This window comes from Prionailurus viverrinus, chromosome B2 (assembly GCF_022837055.1).
Source record: "Prionailurus viverrinus isolate Anna chromosome B2, UM_Priviv_1.0, whole genome shotgun sequence".
Lineage (NCBI taxonomy): Eukaryota > Metazoa > Chordata > Mammalia > Carnivora > Felidae > Prionailurus > Prionailurus viverrinus.
Window position 1 is genome coordinate 95,339,847 of NC_062565.1, and position 18,608 is coordinate 95,358,454.

General features: G+C 44.8%; 1 protein-coding gene across 1 annotated transcript in view; it reads right to left on the reverse strand.

Annotated features, from left to right (window-relative positions):
• PREP (prolyl endopeptidase) overlaps positions 1 to 18,278 on the reverse strand; it is a 126,216-nt gene extending 107,938 nt beyond the window's left edge. The window contains exons 1-2 of the mRNA XM_047860322.1: positions 18,030 to 18,278; positions 12,090 to 12,164 (exon numbers count right to left, since the gene is read on the reverse strand). Coding sequence (XP_047716278.1) covers positions 12,090 to 12,164; positions 18,030 to 18,074 — 120 coding nt within the window. The 5' untranslated portion in view covers positions 18,075 to 18,278. The remainder of the gene's footprint in view (positions 1 to 12,089; positions 12,165 to 18,029) is intronic.
• Positions 18,279 to 18,608: the final 330 nt, after the last annotated feature.

Below are 18,608 nucleotides of genomic sequence, written 5' to 3' on the forward strand. Positions count from 1 at the left end.
GGCTTGCACTGGGTCCAAGGGCTTGTTCTGTGACTTATGCACACAGTGCTGGTGTCTGGGTGTGCCTTGTCCTGAAGGACAGCAATCACACTGTGACGGTTGAGGTATGTCTGGCACAGGTGAGGTGCTCTGCATTCGAATAAACAAGCTGGGTCTGGAAAGTGACAGTTATGCTTTCAGGAAGTTTGTGTTTTACCCTCTCTCTCCATCAGATTTTACTGTTTTTGAGTACCAGTAGATTGCACCATCTGTCATATGACGTTACTGCTACCTCTGTCTGTATTCTAACTATGCTAACTCCTTTCTACATTCTTTATATAAGAAAACCCTATTGGATCACCTGGGTAGTTCAGCTGCTTAAGTGTCCGACCTCGGCTCAGGTCATGATCTCACGGTTCGTGGGTTCAAGCCCTCTGTCAGGCTCTGTACTGATAGCTCAGAGCCTAGAGCCTGCTTCAGATTCTGTGTCTCCCTCTCTCTCTGCCCCTTCTTCACTCATGCTCTGTCTCTCTCTGTCTCTCAAAAATAAATAAATGTAAAAAAACCCAAAAAAGTGAAAAAAAAAAAACAAAAACCCTATCCGTTTCTGTAAGCAGTCTTTCCATCCATTCTTCTCTATAGGCAAGTCAATAAAGCAGTCATGAACCCAGGCAAAGCAACCAGAATCCTTTTTCAGTGACAGGGATGCATACTGGCAGACAGAAGTTATCTTATGGGATTTGGGACCATGAGGACTGAGTAAAACTGAAAGAGACAAGGCCCATCTTTTCCTACCACATGGAAGAGGCTACTGGAAAACAAAACAATCAGAGAAAAGCAGATGACCTGAGAGACAAAGAGAAACAGGTTTCCAGAAATATCATGTGCACTCCTGGATCAGGCTGTGCCTAAAGGCTCTTACACCCTGGTCGCCAATCACAGCCACTTTGCTCCTTTTTTCACATGAGCTGGAATGATTTGGGTTTCAAGTACCACTAATCCGGCATCCTAACAGCTCTTCCAGGAGTCCTGCTATCTGCTGAGCAAGGTGAGGCTGGTAGAACATGAGCAGCCTAGGAAGAGGAGGAAATGACCCAAAGTTTGCCCGAGTCCTGGTGGGCGGAGCTGAGAAAGGTGTATCTACACGAATGGTGTCTTATCAGTACATGAGAAAGTAAAATGAAACTAAATATTCAAATCAAAGTTTTAAAGTAACAAAAGAACATGAGAAGAAATTAACTAGAAAATTAAAAGAGTATAACTTCTAAGTCCTCGAATGGCTTCTTTTAAAAACAAATTAAAAAGGGAAAAAACAGACTCAACCAAAGCTCTGGCTAAGCTAATCAAGGAAAGGGGAGAAATGTTGCAGAAACTCAATATTGGAAATGATGAGGAAATATAGCCACAGACAGGGAGAGTAGAGTTGAGGACATAAGATATATTACACTAACCCCATGCTGGTACATTTTAGAATCTCAATGATGTGGGCAATGTTCTAGGAAATACAAAGGATAAAAATCGATCCAAAAAGAAAGAAAGATCTGAACAGGGCAATAACCATGAAAGAAAGTGGAGGAAAAGAGCCTAAGAATTAATTGCAACAAAAGAATTTGTCCCACATAGCTCTAAATTATCAAGCAGATAATTTCCATGCTATTTAAAGTGCTCTACAATAAATGCAGTGGCAAACATTTATCAAGCACTTACTTGTGTCCACCATTTTGCTGCATGGTTCAAAATTATCACTTAATTTTCACCACAACCATACAGAGTAGTTTGCTCCAAATTATAAATCAGAAAATTGAAGTTTGGAGTGGTTAAAAAATATGACCAACATCACATCTGATGAAATTGTGGCGTAAAGATTCAAACCTGCCTTTCTACCTCCGAAGCTGCTCATTAAATGATCCTACCCACTGCCTTCCCATGAACATGCAGGTTCCAAGATCTCTGAGGGTTCCCATTAGTTGTTGGGGGGAACAGGGTAGAAAGAAAATCCTAGAAGGGAGACAAGTTAGGAAGCTACAATGGCAATGCATGCCTGAACCAGAGCAGTGTCAGTAGGAATTAAAAAGAAAGAAAGAAAGAAAGAAAGAAAGAAAGAAAGAAAGAAAAAGGAGAAAGGCATGAGATTTTATAGAGGCAGAACTGGAATTCCTAAGAATCACGTGTATGATGAAACAGACAGCTGACAGAAATGGTCAGTGCCTTACAATATTACGTAGGAGAGTCCCTCAAGTCTTTATTCTAACACTTGCCTTGATATCGCCCAATGAAAACGTCAGAACCACAAACACTGTCCCTCTGTTTTATAAAGATGCTATAAACAACAGTGAGGCATCGACTAGGACTTTGACTCCTTGAAAGTGGTGTTACTATCAAAGGTGTTACCACTTTTCTCTAACCGTGTCTAAGCATTCTCTAGGGCAGTTTTCCCAAGCTTTCTGGACCTTAAGAATTATCTGGGAGACAGATTTCAGACAGACTGAAATCAGATGCTCCAGAATTACAGTTTGGAGACCTATATTTTACTAAGTGCCCAACGAAGGTGGTTTTTATGACTAAGTGCTTTGTTCCCTGGAAATGGCAGCATGGGGTGGTGAACGGATTTTAGACAGCTAAGTTTGGGGGCAGTGGGGGAGAGAGGCCAGGAGAAGTCAGAGTTATCTCAGTTCTTCAGTTGTTAGCTCTTTACCAATGGTTTTCCCAAACATATCTGAGACCAGCATTTCTCATAGGAACACCATGATGATTAAAAACCAAAGTCAAGTAACTGCCCACAGGCAAGATGTCACTATTAAATGTATTCAAGCACGTTAAGCATTTTGTCAGTGGTCTGGGGTCTGCTTTTCTAAAATGAGACTCAGGATGTGTCTGAGCCTCTTTTCAGCATAGAACTCTAGCAGCTCGAAGGTTAAGTGGCTTGCACACCCCCAATCGCTGGTTCTCCTGTGCTAACACGTAAATTCCATGCCGGCAGGGGCCACATCTGTCTGGCTTTTGACAGAGTGTCTGTTCCTCCTCCCAGTTTGATCTAATGCTTGCCACAGTGGACACACAGGTAAGCTTGGAGAGGAGAGGAAAGACAGGGAACAGGGAAGGGAACGAACACATACGGAGAAGGGAGAGAGGATGAAGCCAGCAGACCTGTGGCATTTCGGGTAGCCGGCATCCATTCTCCCTTTCCAGTGTCCTCCCTTCTTAGCAGACAGTAATTCCAGGTAGCTTCCTGACGGTACAAAAGCCAAAGAGGGTCCCTGGGGCTTCTACCAAATTTCCCATTACCACAGTTCGGCCAAGGAGTGAGCACACATTTGGAGTTTGGCCAATCAAAACTCCCTCTCCTGGGAGAGTCACTAAACAAGGGACAGGCAGTTGAAAAAGTGAAGATCATTTATGCCATTAGCAGTGCTGGGTGAAAATTGGAATTTCTGCACTGGAACTATCTGGTTCCTGTCTGTGCCAAGCCTAGCCCTTCAGTCTACCCCAGGAGCTGGGCTCATCCTTGCCATAAATTCCCTATTTGCTAAAGCTGGCCAGAATCCAGTTCTGCTGCTTGCATCAAAACCCTGGTTGCATGGGTGCCTGGGTGGCTCAGTCGGTTAAGTGTCCGACCCTTGATTTCGGCTCAGGTCATGATCTCACAGTTCGTGGGTTCGAGCCCCACATAGGGCTCTACACTGACAGTATGGAGCCTGCTTGGGATTCTGTTTTTCTCTTTCTCTCTGCCCCTCCCTAGCTCATGTGCATGCTCTCTCTCAAAATAAACAAACAAACCCTGGTTATAGAAGGCATGAGAAAAGAGAAAAAAAGCCAGCAGCACTTAGAAAAGAAGATGGTCCAGTACCAGCAACTTCCTCATACTTTTGATGATTATCCCATCCATACATCAAAAGGAAGTTGTTTCCCTAATTACATATTTCCACTGTGGATTTATAAGAAGTGTATTTACAAACTACAATAAGGAAAAACATTTCCAAAGGAGGTGATGAGTGAGATATTTAGGAACCTGAGATAATATGTGGTAACATATTTACCTAAAGCGCCTCCTGTTTCCAATCAAGAAGGACAGCACAGTAGTAATTCCCAATCCAGGTCCTACATGGAGCAGTAATGAATGGGTGGACGAGTGTTTCACAGGCCAGCTTTGCCAAGGGCGTTCACAAGGCCCCGGTTAAAAGAGGTACTACCAGATAGTTTGAAGGTAATCTCTGCCCTAGTTTAATCATCACGCTTTAGAACACGGGAACCTCACTTAGAAGTCACAGTCCCATGGAAAAATACCAACGCACAGAGCGTGAGCCTCTTTATCTTAAATACCTAGGATTCAAAAGGAAAATCCTTCTTAGTTTTCTGGATGAAAATAGAAGAGTCTTTGAAGTTGGACATTCTGACTAAGCGGCTGGAGCACTAGCGTCTGAAGGTCTATGTCCCGCTACGGTTACGCAGCAGTGCCCCAAGCTACACCATCTTTGTGCAGACCTCTGCCAGGTACGGAAAATGAATTCCGTAAATGAAAATGAAAATGAGGTGAAGGTCAGTAAAACCTTGGAAGTGATTTTGATAATACTCATTTTATAGGCGAATAAAATGAATCCAGGCTAGGTAGCCTGCCATGGTCATAGAACAAGAAAATGGAAGGACAAGAGCTCTGATTTGTGTGTTCTGCCTTCCAGTCCCATTTGGCAAATATTCTCTGCCTCCACACTGCTTCCCAACAGAAGTAATATGAGGAGTGCCTACAAGCGCACAGGATGAAGAACTATCCACGAAAAGGATATTCAGTGTGTCCTAAAGTCTTCAAAGAACATCATAAACCCAAGCCAATTAATTTCCAGTGAACTTCATCTGCTGTCATTTGGCTCAGAGACTAGCCCTTCAAGCACTGGAAGTCCTGGGAGCAACCTTCAACTCTGCTGGCTCTGCAGCCTGACAGCGCGGTGGCCTGCTGTAGAAATGCAACTGGACAAATGAACTCTGCTCACCCAGCTCCAAGCTACTTCTTCCACAGGTTGGCTCTGGTTCCATGCTAGGGAAAGCCCAGTGTCCAGGGAGATCTGGGCCAGACTGGTACTGGAACAGAGCAGAAACTCCTCACACTACATACGTTTAGGGTTAACCTTTAACAATGAAAACAAAAGCTAGCAAACGAACAAGAAAACAGACCTCACAATAGGCAGGAAGGATGCCTGAAAGCAGGTGCTGACCTCCTTAAACTTTGTTCTCCACTGACCTCTGTGACACTAAAATACCTACACCGAAATCCTAGGCTGCTTCAATATCCTAGAGATGATCAGAAGTCATTTAAGATTTAAATCTTCCCTGCCAGAGAAGGAAACAGTGTAAGGACAGGGGAAGGGAAAGGTAACGTGTCCAGGTTTCTTACTCTGAAAGACTGAAGGACCCCTGCTCTCCTCCCTACGTTTCTCAGCCTCTTCTCAGCAGGTGTAATGAGCTATCTCCAACTAGTCAGCCCAATGGGAGAATGGGAAGGGAGAGCAAATAATGTCCTAGAGAAGACCTATGTTGTGTATTCCTTTGATCTTCTCTGACACAGATGGCAATTTTATTTTATCAGAAGGAATGAACATAAACTAAAACAACTGTTTTGTTTTGTTGTTGCTGGTTCTCACTAACGTTCTTCTCTCGTGAGATCCACCAAGGAAACAGAGCTGTTTGCTGTGGCTCTCATTTTGCCTAGGGCCACTCTCAGGGAGAAAACAAAATTAGTCCTTAGGTATATGCAGATCATATTCTACACTTAGCTACTGCTGTACCAAAGTCCCAGGACAGAGTTTCTGTGAAAGGCAGATTTGACAATTAGTTACAATTAAGAGGGCTATCCCTTGAAAGGTATAAATCCCTCCATTCTCTGTATCTCCCCTTCAGTAACTCAGTAACAACTTCTGGCATACGCAACTAAGAAGTTGGAGCCACAAAACGTGGGGTAAGACGGAGAGCCTCCTGAAGAGCCTACAAGGACACTGCTTCCGTCTAGACCTTGGGGCTGCAAAACCAAGGCCAATGATGTAGAGAGAGGAATTTATCACACTATCAGGAAGGGGAGCAAACAGGGTGGAATGACTGCACCGCAGTGAGCAGAGAGGCCAAGACAAATACTCATTTAGTAGTGTCACAGTGACCTCAAAGTGAGACTGCCATCTCAGCTGTGAGAGCAATGGAAGCAGAGTCTGGGGACTTGGGAGTCAACGCAGGGCCAAATGGCAGAGCAGTCTGCTGGACAGGACAGATGCAAGTCTCCACCACTCCCCCGAACATGTGGTCCACGTGCACAGTGAAGAACATAGGGTTGGGAAGTTTGTGGATTTGAGGAGGTTGGTCTATGTTGATGGGCAATATTACCGGGTATGGTGACAAAGGAAGAGGGTCAGCTATGTGACGGGGCGTGTGGAGTGACTCCTGGACAGAGGAAGAGAGGGAGATGGCATATGGTAAAATCTGAAATAACAACTGACCAGGGCACCCCTGAAGGGCCAGGACACCAACGAAGAGGAAGAAAGAGGTTGAGAAGAGCTACACAGAGGGTGGGGTTTGGGGTTTGTTTCTTGTTTCTAGGAGGGAAATCTAGAAAGTTAAAGATGAGGATGTCAATCATGTGCACGTTAACGTCAGCGGATGGAAGACAGGGGAGCAGAGCCTCGTTATTAGATTGAAGGCTCAAGTTGACCTCAGCGTCAAATACGGGCGTGCAGGAAGACTGCTCCAAAGTGCCTCCTACGATCTACAAAGGACATGCTGGAAATGCCTGTTGAAAGGAGAGTAGGAGCTAACTGCCTGTTGGGGCCTGCCTATTTAGTCTCCAAATCATTTTTAATGACTGCAAACCTCCCTCTCTAGCTCTTTATGCTGAAAACTTCCAAGGTCACCCGGGTGTTCCACTTACACCAGTGAGATTTCACTATGGTTCAGATGCTTCAAGAGTCATACTTAGCTCTTCTCTAAAGTGCTTTTAACCCAGAACTTTCCCTTTATCTGATTTTTGTTGTTTAGTTTCTATCCCTATATAGATTCCCCTACAATCATTTTACAAAGGTCGTTTTTAATGTTGTAACCATTTGGAGCACCGTAATTTTTATCCTCGCACTTAATATTCTACCACAAGCACTTTTTCATGTTAGCACGCAATCTTTATAGCCCAACATTTTAACAGATGCACCTATTACTTCATTGAACAGATTCAACATATTCTACTTAAACACTACACTATTGTTGGAAAATTTTCACTATTAGAAATAACGCCCTGGGGCGCCCGGATGGCTCAGTTGGTTAAGCATGTGACTCTTGGTTTCGGCTGAGCTCATGATCTCGCATTTCATGGGTTTGAGCCCCACATCAAGTTCTGTGCTGACAATGCAGAGCCTACTTGGGATTCTCTCTCTCTCTCCCCCTTTCTCTCTGCCCTTCCCCTGCTTGTCCCCCCCACCTCAAAAATAAATATACTTAAAATTTTTTAATAAAAAAAAAAAAAAGATATAACACTCCAAACTGAGCCTTTGAGAAATCTCTGTATTTTCAAAGTGGCATTATTACTTTCCCAGTAGGCATGAAATCTCTTTCTCGTTCCCAAGTGTTTGCTTTTTGTTGCTCTCAGATGGGTTAATTTCTCATTACTGATGGTACATATAAGAGCTGACAGTTTTGTATTTCTTTTGTACATACTATTTTATACATAATCACTTTATGGAATCATTAATTCTGGTAAGTTTTCATTTGTTTCCCTTAGGCTTCCTAGATACATGATCATATAATCTACAATTCATGATTTTTACTTTCTTCTCTCCAAATTTTGGTTCATGTTTTAATGTACTGATCAAAGCTTTGTGAACATATAAGAATCGTAGTAACAGAGACATTTAGCCTAGTATTTAAGGTGCTGTTTTGAATGAGATGTCACCTTGATAAAGCACTGTAATTCCAACTGTACTTTTAGATTTTAATTTTTTAAAGTTTACTTACTTATTTTGAGAGAGTAAGCGAGCAAGAACAGGGGAGGCACAGAGAGACAGGAAAGGGAGAGAATCCCAAGCAGACTCCGCGTGTTATCAGTGCGGAGCCTAATGTGGGGCTCAAACCCACAAACCATGAGATCATAACCTGAGCTGAAACCAAGAGCCGGACGCTTAACCGACTAAGCCACTCAGGCACCCCTTTAATTTCTTTTTAATATTAATTAGGATAATTATATAGCTTTATTTAATCTATTTCTATATTAAACTCTTCCTTAATTCCTGTGATAAATTCAACTTTCTTTTAAATCTACTAACATTCATTTATATTCTTTATACTCACAAGAAAGGTTGGTCCTTACATCTTCATTGTCCCACACAGGAGCCACTAGCCACATGTGGCTATTGAGCCCCTGAAGTGTGGCTGCTGTGAACTGATACATGCTAGGGGTGTAAAATAGTCACTATATTTCAAAAACTTCGTTGCAAAAAAGAGGAACATATTTTAATAGTATTTTATATTGATTACCTGTTGAGATGTTAATATTCTGAAAATACTAATTAAATACAGTACTATAAAATAATTCCATTTGTTTCTTTGTACTTCTTAAAATGTGGGTACTTGAAAAGTTTGAATTATACATGTAGCTGGTATGTATCTACTGGGTAGGACTGGTCTGTACAAAGTATCTCAAGTTTCCATATCAAGGTTGGATTTGCTTCAGAGAGTCAAGTGAGTTGTTGTATAGGATCTTTTACAATCTGGAGCATTTCCTATAAAATAGGATTATATGGGCCTTGACAGCTTTAAGGGATTCATCTAGATTCAACAAGCTCCTACTTTTAAGTTACAAGTCTGCTCTGATATTCTTTTATAAGGGATAAAGCCTTAAATGCCAGTCACTGTCAGGAATGGATAACCCATATTACATACTAGATTAAATCAAAGACCTCCTGATAGCATTTCAGAATTTAGTATAAAAGAGCTACAAATGTTCTTCACTTCCTGACTGGTTTTTCTTTGTTTTGGAGGCTATGTGAAGATATTCCTCTTTACATCAAGGTGTGACTAATACACCTTTGCGTACATGTGTCTAACCATGAGCAGGAAATATTCGCGCTGCTCTTCTGCTCGTTAGAAAAACACATTAGAAAAAAATAACTCCTCAGAAACCAGATGATATTACTAGCCTTGGTCATTAATGAACCTGTCTGGAAAGGAGGGAGATGGGTGTGTGGGAAGACTGCAGGGAGGAGGCAAAGGTTCAAAGCCACTCTGACACCAGAGGGCAGCTGTCCGCACAGGCCAGTGTGGGCACAGCGGCCACAGCCCATGGTCCCCGCAGGAGGATGGCCAAGTCCCACGGCAAGCACTGACATGAATATATTCCCCCCAAAGCTATTACACCCAGAGTCTTTTCCCTTTTATTAGTTTTTAACATAAAGTTGATAACCACCTAGCTACCTCCACACTTATTAGCTGAATGACCTTGGGCGTGTTACTTAATTACTCAGTAACTCCATTTCTTCATCTGTAAAATGTGGAAAATAAAAAGCTCTGCTTTAGGCTTTGAGAATTAAATGATAGGGGATCCAAAGCTACCGATGAAGTGCCTGGCACACAGTAAGCACCCAATAAATGTATACCATGAAAATAATAGCGTATACTCATTAGCTTCTAGCAAATGTGAACTGTAAGATCACTAGCGAAGTTTTTCATCTACTAATAAGTGGCTTGTCAACCACAGGACCAGCCAGTATCAATTAAGGAACAGCAAAGCATGTGTTCATTAACACATAAGCAAAAACTGGGTCACTCTGACACTACTGAATCCCTCAATCACCATCAAAGCCTGAAGAAATTCAGGTTGTAGCCAATACCTCAAAGTAATCATCACAGAGACAGTCTTTGGGGCAGTTTTCCAAGAGATGCACACAGGAAGTTCACTCCTTTCCTGGTGCTTCCCATCCATTACAGGTTAGGTAGCTGCCTGTGACTCTCCATTCCCAGGCTCCATCCCTGTCTCGGCTCAGGGCAATGCCAAGTGATCAAGGTCATTCCTGGCAGGGTCGAGGTGAGGAGGCAGCCCCACATCTGCTCCCTAAGCCTCCTAGCCTTGCCTGCAGAGTTAGAGCCCCACCCACTCTCAAAGATCCCCATCTATTTCTCATTGTGGAATCTCTATCCATCCACCTTTGTAACTAATGTTTCATGAAAGAGAACTGAAAACCCGAATACCAATAATTCTCACCCATGAGACCTTTGTCTTTCTTGAGGAGTCGGGAAAGGGAGATAAGAAGGACTATAGGTATAAGCAAAAACCATTAGAAAATCTCAAAATGGTGGTGTGCTTACTTCAAGGACAAAAGGTAGGGAAGAGGTTATAAGGGTTTCTACAGTGAGCCAAAAAGGACACACCTGCTGGAAAGAAGAGGAAAGGGTGGAAGAAAGGAAAGCAGGCAAACTGGTGCATGGGAACGAAGGAAGAAGAAAGAGACGACATGAATTTTACTCCAGGACCACCTCTTCCTGCCTCTACTTTCTCCTCTTGCACAGACTACCGTGCCTGGCTAAGCCCTTTGCCCCATTCCTTTCCTCGTCAAGCTCTTTCCCAAGGATTTAAAAGTGGTGGAATCTGTTACCCCACAGACCGACCAGGCAGGAATGGGAGGTGGGAATGGGAAGTGGGAATGGGAGGTGGGAATGGGCAAGGGGAGAATCCCAAGCCCACTAGCCAGACCCACATCGGGAGGGAATGCTTTCCTGGCAAATCTGAACTGCCTTGGAAACCTGAGTTGACTTCTCCAGAGAACACTGGTATTTATGGTGGCAGGGGACCACAAGACATAGGAGGAGCTAAGACATAGGCTTATTGGCGGCAGGTCTGGAAAACCACCCAGAGTGCATTTAGCGTTGCTTTTTTAAAAAATGTACTCTGGGATTCTAAAGAAGTTCAAATAAATTTCCGGGAATAGTGAGCATATTAGAAATAGCATACATATTCCCATGCACTAAGTAATATGTAAATATAGTTATAAATTAAGAGTCAAGGAACTTGCCATGGATTGGAGAAACACGATCCCTTCACCCAAGCAAACTTGATTAACAAACTTACAGTATATGTAAGGATGAATCCTACATGACAAGATCTGGGCACTCCAAGGACAGAACATCTGTGGGACATAGCACTCAGGGGTACTTTCATTAATGGAATGAGACTTCAGCTCAAAATACTATGTGTTTCTCCAAAAGAACAGTAAAGATTTGCATTGTTAGGCAGAGCAGAAAACTCTCCCTTCACCCCATTACTTCCATAAAATATAAGAATGTTCTTATATTTACAATTTGGTTCATTTTGTTTTTGTTGCATTAAAATCAATAAGTGATCCAAGACCAACACTCAGTTTTCAAGACCTGGTATCTGTTCAACATACAGTTGACACTTGAACAACAGAGGTTTGAACTGTGTGGGTCCACCTGCACATGGACTGTTTACAGTATAGGACTACAAATGTATTTTCTCGTCCTGACGATTTTAATACCCTTTTCTTTTCTCTATCTTAATTTACTGAAACAATACAACACACACTACTTTTAAAAAATGTGTGTGGACTGTTTCTGTTATTGGTGATGCTTCCAGTCACTATTAGTAGTTAAGTTTTTGGAGAGTCAAAAGTTATAGTTGGATTTTCAGCGGGGGGGGGGGGGGGGGGGTGCTTTGACCCCACCCCCACCCCTCCTCCCACACTGTTCAAGGCCCAACTTTATAAGATTTTTTTTCCTCTGGAAAAAATATTTTAGGCAATGTTTCATTCACATAATTTTTCTCTAAGTTTTCATTTTTACTTGGTAAAATCAGTTTTTTTCTTTCTCATATTTTCCTTTCAAATTCTTGCTTCATCAGTGTTACCATAAACCATAAACATTATTGCAAACATTTTCTTTTCTCTGGGACAAAAAATGCTTTCATCTTTTTTCCCATGGATCATTTGACAAAAAGTGGTAGCACCAACAGCTATATTCACCATCCCACGGCAGAAAACACAGGAAGATGCCAGAAAGGAAAAGCTATAGCTACTGAAGTCTAGGGTTTGGGGCAAGGTACTAAGACCACCTTATCTTTAATTATAAGCCCCAATTACCTTTGTCTGCTCGCTGTCTGGATCTTCAAGCCAAGCATAAGGGTCGTAAATTTTATGTCCATGATAATCCTGTACCTGCAAAAGACAAAATGTGGTTTTGGACAATTAGAGTCTAACCCCCAATTAAATTAGTATTTTCTGAATGTAACAGAGGAAAAACAGGATAAGGACAGGCAAAATACTCCAATTGGCTCACTGGCAATGTGTCTGCCCAAATTACCACATGAACCAAAGCTGGCAGGTTCTCAAAGGTGTCAAGCCACCCATCATGAAAAGAATGTTTTAGCTGGAGAAGGAAGAAAGATGAAAGGTCAGAATAGGGAACTGCTCTGTCTGTACAACACAAAACAAAGGCCTGCCGCTGTGCTAAAGAAACTTGAAAATGTGTGGTCAGTGGCAAAGCACGGAATCGCACAATGCACCAGGGATGCAAGAAGGGCATGTTTGTGAAGGAACCACCACGCACGTGCTGATTTGCTTCTTTTCTGTTCTTGCTGAGCTTACTAATGATGAGAAAATCTCCCTGCTATATATAACATGATTGGTTTTTGTCTTTAAGTCTAAACTGCCAAAAAGCAGGTTACCAACATGCGGTAGAATGATTCCAGTTGATAGCAGCTTTAAAAAAGCTGACGTAAGTGCAATGAAAGAACATTTCTAAAACTGCAGCCTTTCCTCCCTTTTGTGTATTGTTACAAAATGCTTACAAAAAGAGGCACAGAGGCATCACCCATTCAGACTACCCTGGTATTTGAAGAAAGACAACTGCTTAGTGCAGCAGGGCCCAGCAGAGGGGAAGGCTACAAGGAGCTCCCGTGGGCGGCTGAGCATCAGAGACACCTTCCAGCTCCTGAAAAGCCCAAATTCCTGGGCCTGGCCTCGGAAACTGACCCACACACTACAAGAGCAGTCGGGAGTCACCGCTCCCCAGGTGATTATGCCTAAAGAAAATTTCCAAAGGTAAAAATCATCACAAAATCTCTCCATTTCATACTATCCTGATTAATGTCACTGAAAGTATAAGGACATCTCTCCAGTAAATCTCTTCTGAGCAACTCCAACATTCCTGTTACAGTTTCTCATAGGTTTTTGGGAACAAGAATGCCAGGATCTCAGATGAATTTTTAATCTGTCTCCTTGCTTTGTCGATTACATTGAAAGGTAAGGGCTATTCCCTAATAGAGGCAAATAATCTCCCAGAAAAGGAAAATCTGTTGTTTCCCCAGCTGGTCAAAGTTCCAGTGTGGCTGCTGGCCAGTTTAAGAAGGACCTCTTGGTGCCTAAAACCCCAGGCTTTCTGCAAAGGGCCTTCATCTCTCCTTATCTGGTACCAGATGAGAGAACACCTGGAGAAGTGCACACCTGGAAGAATGGTCAGTTAAGGCAGAACACTCAGAAACTGTTCTCATTAAACAACTGACAAATACAGGTGACATAAAACCAGACTAGAATCTCTCCTGACAAATCCTCATAAAATCACCAATTCTGAACCCTTAAGAAAACGCTCTCTAAATATTAGCTGATTGTGGGACGCCTGGGTGGCTCAGTCGGTTAAGCGTCCGACTTCGGCTCAGGTCATGATCTCGCTTGGTTTGTGAGTTCGAGCCCCGCGTCGGGCTCTGTGCTGACAGCTCAGAGCCTGGAGCCTGCTTTGGATTCTGTGTCTCCCGCTCTCTCCGCCCCTCCCCTGCTCACAGTCTCTCTCTTGCTCTCTCAAAAATAAATAAATGTTAAAAAAAAAAAAAAAGTTAGGGGCGCCTGGGTGGCTCAGTCGGTTGAGCATCTGACTTCGGCTCAGGTCATGATCTTGCTCAGTCTGTGGGTTTGAGCCCCAGGTTGGGCTCTGTGCTGACAGCTCAGAGCCTGGAGCCTGCTCCTGATTCTGTGTCTCCTCCTCTCTCTGCCCCTCCCATGCTCATGCTCTGCCTCTCAATAATAAACAAACGTTAAAAAAAAAAATTAAAAAAAAATGTTAGCTGACTGTTACCACTCAATGAAAATTTTGTATCTTTTCTTATCTGCAAGTCTTTCACATTTTACACACATTGAAGTGGTTTTAAATATGCTTAAAACAACCTTCTTTTCCTCTGACAATAAGAAATCAGAAAAATTTAGAGTTGTAAAGGATCTTCCAGTCTAACATTTTTAGGAGCAACAGCAGGCTCAAGATGGCAACGTGCCCAGGGCCATACCGAGTTCAGAACCAGAGCCGGGACTAAAAGCACACTGCCAACAGCTTTTCCCCAAATATTCCTCAGAGGTGACACACCAGACACTTTAAAAATGTTCCTCGATCATGATGTTCCTAAAACTCAGACGTATCCATTAACTTGTCATAAGAAAGCAGAAAAGATTCACAGGAAATCATGTTAGTTTTGCCTAATACTAGATCCAAAGCAACAAACATTTGCTCACTATCCATACTATGGTGCCCAGTGTTGTAAAGCAACCTTGTGAGAGGGTGGATGATATTCCTATTTTTCAGATTATGGAATGCAATTCAGAGAGGTTAGCAGGAGAGAGTGAAGGCTGCAGATTTACGGCTCACTTGGAGATCACTGTGAACTAAACACCGTGCCATAGACTTCAGCCATGGTACCTCACTGTGAAGCTATTACCAACTCATTTTCCAGGTGAGGAAACTAAAGCTGGAGAGAGCTAAAGCAACTGTCAAAAGTCAGGTGGCTAATAAACAGTAGAACCCGTGACCCTCTTTGAGCTAACCCCAAAGCCTGTGGGGCTTGCTACTGAACTACAACGGGTGTAAACTGGCAGGCCCACACCTGGACCCTAACTCAGAACCTCCCGAACGGTGTGTATGGTCAGGAAACTGCTCCATCTTCCCAGAACCAGCATTACCATCTGAAGCCAATTAAGGGCAGGTGTTCAGCAGGCATTTTTTTTTTAATTTTTTTTTCAACGTTTATTTATTTTTGGGACAGAGAGAGACAGAGCATGAACGGGGGAGGGGCAGAGAGAGAGGGAGACACAGAATCGGAAACAGGCTCCAGGCTCTGAGCCATCAGCCCAGAGCCTGACGCGGGGCTCGAACTCACGGACCGCGAGATCGTGACCTGGCTGAAGTCGGACACTTAACCGACTGCGCCACCCAGGCGCCCCTCAGCAGGCATTTTTAAACAGGACAGGAAACTGATTCTCTCCAGGGCAATCCCACAGGCAATCCCAGGAGCCTCGTGCCACCACCCTACTCCCCTGCCCCCCCCCTACTTTTTCTTCTACAAGACCGTACCCTACAGATGGGGTGGTCTCGTAGCCATATCACCTGAACTCAAGTTGGGCAGTACGTGGTTTTCCTTATGATTTAAGTTTGCCAGCCATTCCTCATCTCCCCAAAAGACTTTAAAAATACAGCCCTGATAAGGCACTGTTAGCATTCAATATTTTACTTGTACCATTCAATAGCTCACCTGCTGACTTCAGGATAAACCGCAGAGTCCTACACAAAGTAGGCAGAGCCCATCAAACCTGGCCCCGCTTTTTTTTTTCTTTCCACCCCCCACCCAAGCTTATCCACCCATGGATGGTCACAACAGCCTTACTGCCATCCTGCAAACAGTGCAAGTCCACGAACGTCCAGCCCTACATGACCATGATTTATTTTGGTCACACAGCCAGCAATGTCCTTTCTACCTTATCCAACTGGCCAACTTCCAGGCTCAATTCGCATATGATCTCTTCCCCCTGATGGAAATTAATCCCATTCTCCTCTGTGTTCTCCACTCACCCTACACACTCTTCTAACCCCTACAGCAGGCCTGAATTTCCTGACAGCACATGCTGCCAGTACAGACAATGGCATTGCATTGGAAGCATCATGGTTTCCAAGTTTCTGCTCATTAGGGCGGAAATTCACCAAAAACGGTTGTATGCTCCAGCCCCACAGGTCAACAGAAGACTGCCTGGTATTCGGCTGGAAATGTTCAAGTGACAGAGAGGGAGCTACAGCAATCTCTAACACCTGCTGGAGAGAGACAAACCCAACCTAGAAAAGGTGACAATTTCAGCCAATGCCTAAATCTAGCCTAAGGTTTTAGTCATCAGGACCCTGTCACAGTAAAAAGATACTTACTCCATGTAGGCTATTGGGGCTGGGATACATACACCGTGGGATCCACAGAGTAGGGTCCAAGCCAGACCTGAGCTATATTCCCTTGGCCATGAGGCTTAGGGTTTTCGTGAGTTCTCCGATGAGAAGAAACTGTAGGATATCAAAATCTGTGGAACCTTTTGAGTTAATTGTTCGTAATCTTTTGGACGTCTTCATAAAAGCCTCACTTAACCCTTTCAAGAATGGCAGGATTTTGATAACCCAAATAGGGAAAAACTAAGCAAGAAGCAATCCCAACTAAAAACACAACTAAAATGACACTTATCAAGTCAGACAACCGATAGTTCTTTCTACTTTTAATCTATCCTGAAAACTCAAAGATCCTTAAGAACCGAACTGGCATAGTCACAGGTCTTCTGATTACTGAAGTCTGGCACACTGCAGGGCCAGACTGTCATGGGAATAAATGAATGATGATAGTCTTACTGCAAAAGTCAGTCCTAAGCCCTGTGGTTGGCCAAGCCAGTACTAACATTTCATATATGAGAAAGAAGGCCCATAACAGGTAAGCGATCTGCCCAAAGGCATCCAAGCTAGTGAGTGACAAAACCAGCACTAGCACTCAGGTCTTCTTACTTGGTCTGCCCTCTTTTCCATTCCGGCAGGATCACTTTACTCCCATACACAAAGGGAACAACCCTTTGAAACACAGGAATACAGCTTCTTGGGCTGTTAAAGTAAATTTAATAAGCAAGCAGTTGAATAGACTGAGAAAACATGGTTACCAGATGGCCACTGGTCAAAGAAACCATGAATGCATCAGTGCCACTTGGAAGTCTTAATTTAAAACAATATGTCCTTTACTTTAAAGCCTCAGTACCTTTTAACCCAAAGTGAAATGTGCTTTGAAGTATAGACGTTCTGGCATAAATCAGGTCAGAGGAAGCAAAAAAACAACACAACCACCACCACAGATCTATATATACAAAAAATTTTTATTCTGATTCTATTTTAAGTAATCTGAGATATTTGGCTATTCCTCAGAGAATCAAGCCCACATTTGGATTCATTCCAGTTCTCAAGATGCCAAATTGATTTTTACACAAAAAGAGTGTTTGCCCAGATTTCCACCCACTAGATCTCAACAGTTACCCTGAGCTAATCCACAGCTTATGTAAATGATGGCTAACCCTTCCACTAAGCCAAACAAACTCATTCTGAAAAAGGCCATCCCCTCTCCCTTCTAAAGCCCTCCTCTCACCCGCATCAACTCCTTCTCTTGTTTAGGAAAACTTGGATCAGCACTGCAACACTACGGGGTCACCGCTCCACCCTCCCCATTCCACGGTCTTGTGTCTGCAACCCCCGCACCACACGCCCGGTACCCGGCCCGGGGCACGGCAGGCGCTCGAAGCACGTTTTAATACCGAATGAATGAACTTCAAGGATTTTAAATTTGGAAGTTTAAAAAGTTTGCCTTTGTTTTTGAATTTTACATCATCTACATACATCCACACTTTCTCCTACCACCATATTTAAGCAGGAGCCTCCTCCAGTCAAAAAACAGTGACACGTTCTGTCTTCCCAATCCCGTCAAACGCCCATTCCTACCTGGGTGTCTGCCCTTGACCCCATTGATTTTTAGGAGGCGGCCAAGCGGCGACTGGCCTCGGGCTCTGCCGCCTCTAGGCGGCCAGTGACGGCCACCATGGCCCCCGCGGCTCGGGAGGAGCCCGGCGCCCCCGGCCCGTATCTCGCAAACAAAGGCCGAGGGGGAGGGGAAGGACGCAGGGGGCGAGGGGCTGCGGGGAGAGGGGCCGCGGGCGGCGGCACACGCGGCGCCCGCGGCGGGCGAGGGCTGGGGTACTCACGGCGGTCTCGTCGCGATACACGTCGGGGTACTGGAAGGACAGCATGGCCAGGGGCGGGAGTGGGGCGGCGTGGGGGTGCGGACTGCGGGCGCGAGCCGGCCGGGCTGGCCGCGGGGCGAGGCTGGGGCGCGGACAGGGGCCGAGCGGGCGGCGGCGGCTGCGGCGGGCGGCTCTCGGCCAGGACTCTCACGACCCGACCGGCGGCAAGCGGCGAGGACGTGCTGGAAGCAGGAAGCAACTGTCGGCGAGGCCGGGAGCCCCTCCCCGGCGGGCGGGCCCAGCGGCGGCTGCGGCGGCAAGAGGGAGCGGGCGGCGCCGTGCGTGCGCCGGGCCGGGCGCACAGCTCCCTCTGCAGGAGCGCCGGCCGCGCCCGCGCCGCCCGGGCACACGGGCCACCCCGCCGAGGCCGCGTCGCAGCCACGCCGGCCCGCCCGCCCCGGGCTACCCGGCCCGGCACCCGCCGGAGACGGACCCGCGCGGGCCGGGGACACCCGCGCGGGGTACACGTCCGGTCTCGCCGGCCGGGGCCACCACGCCTCCGCCCTCCCCTTCCCGAAGTCCCTGGCTGTCAGTTTAGCC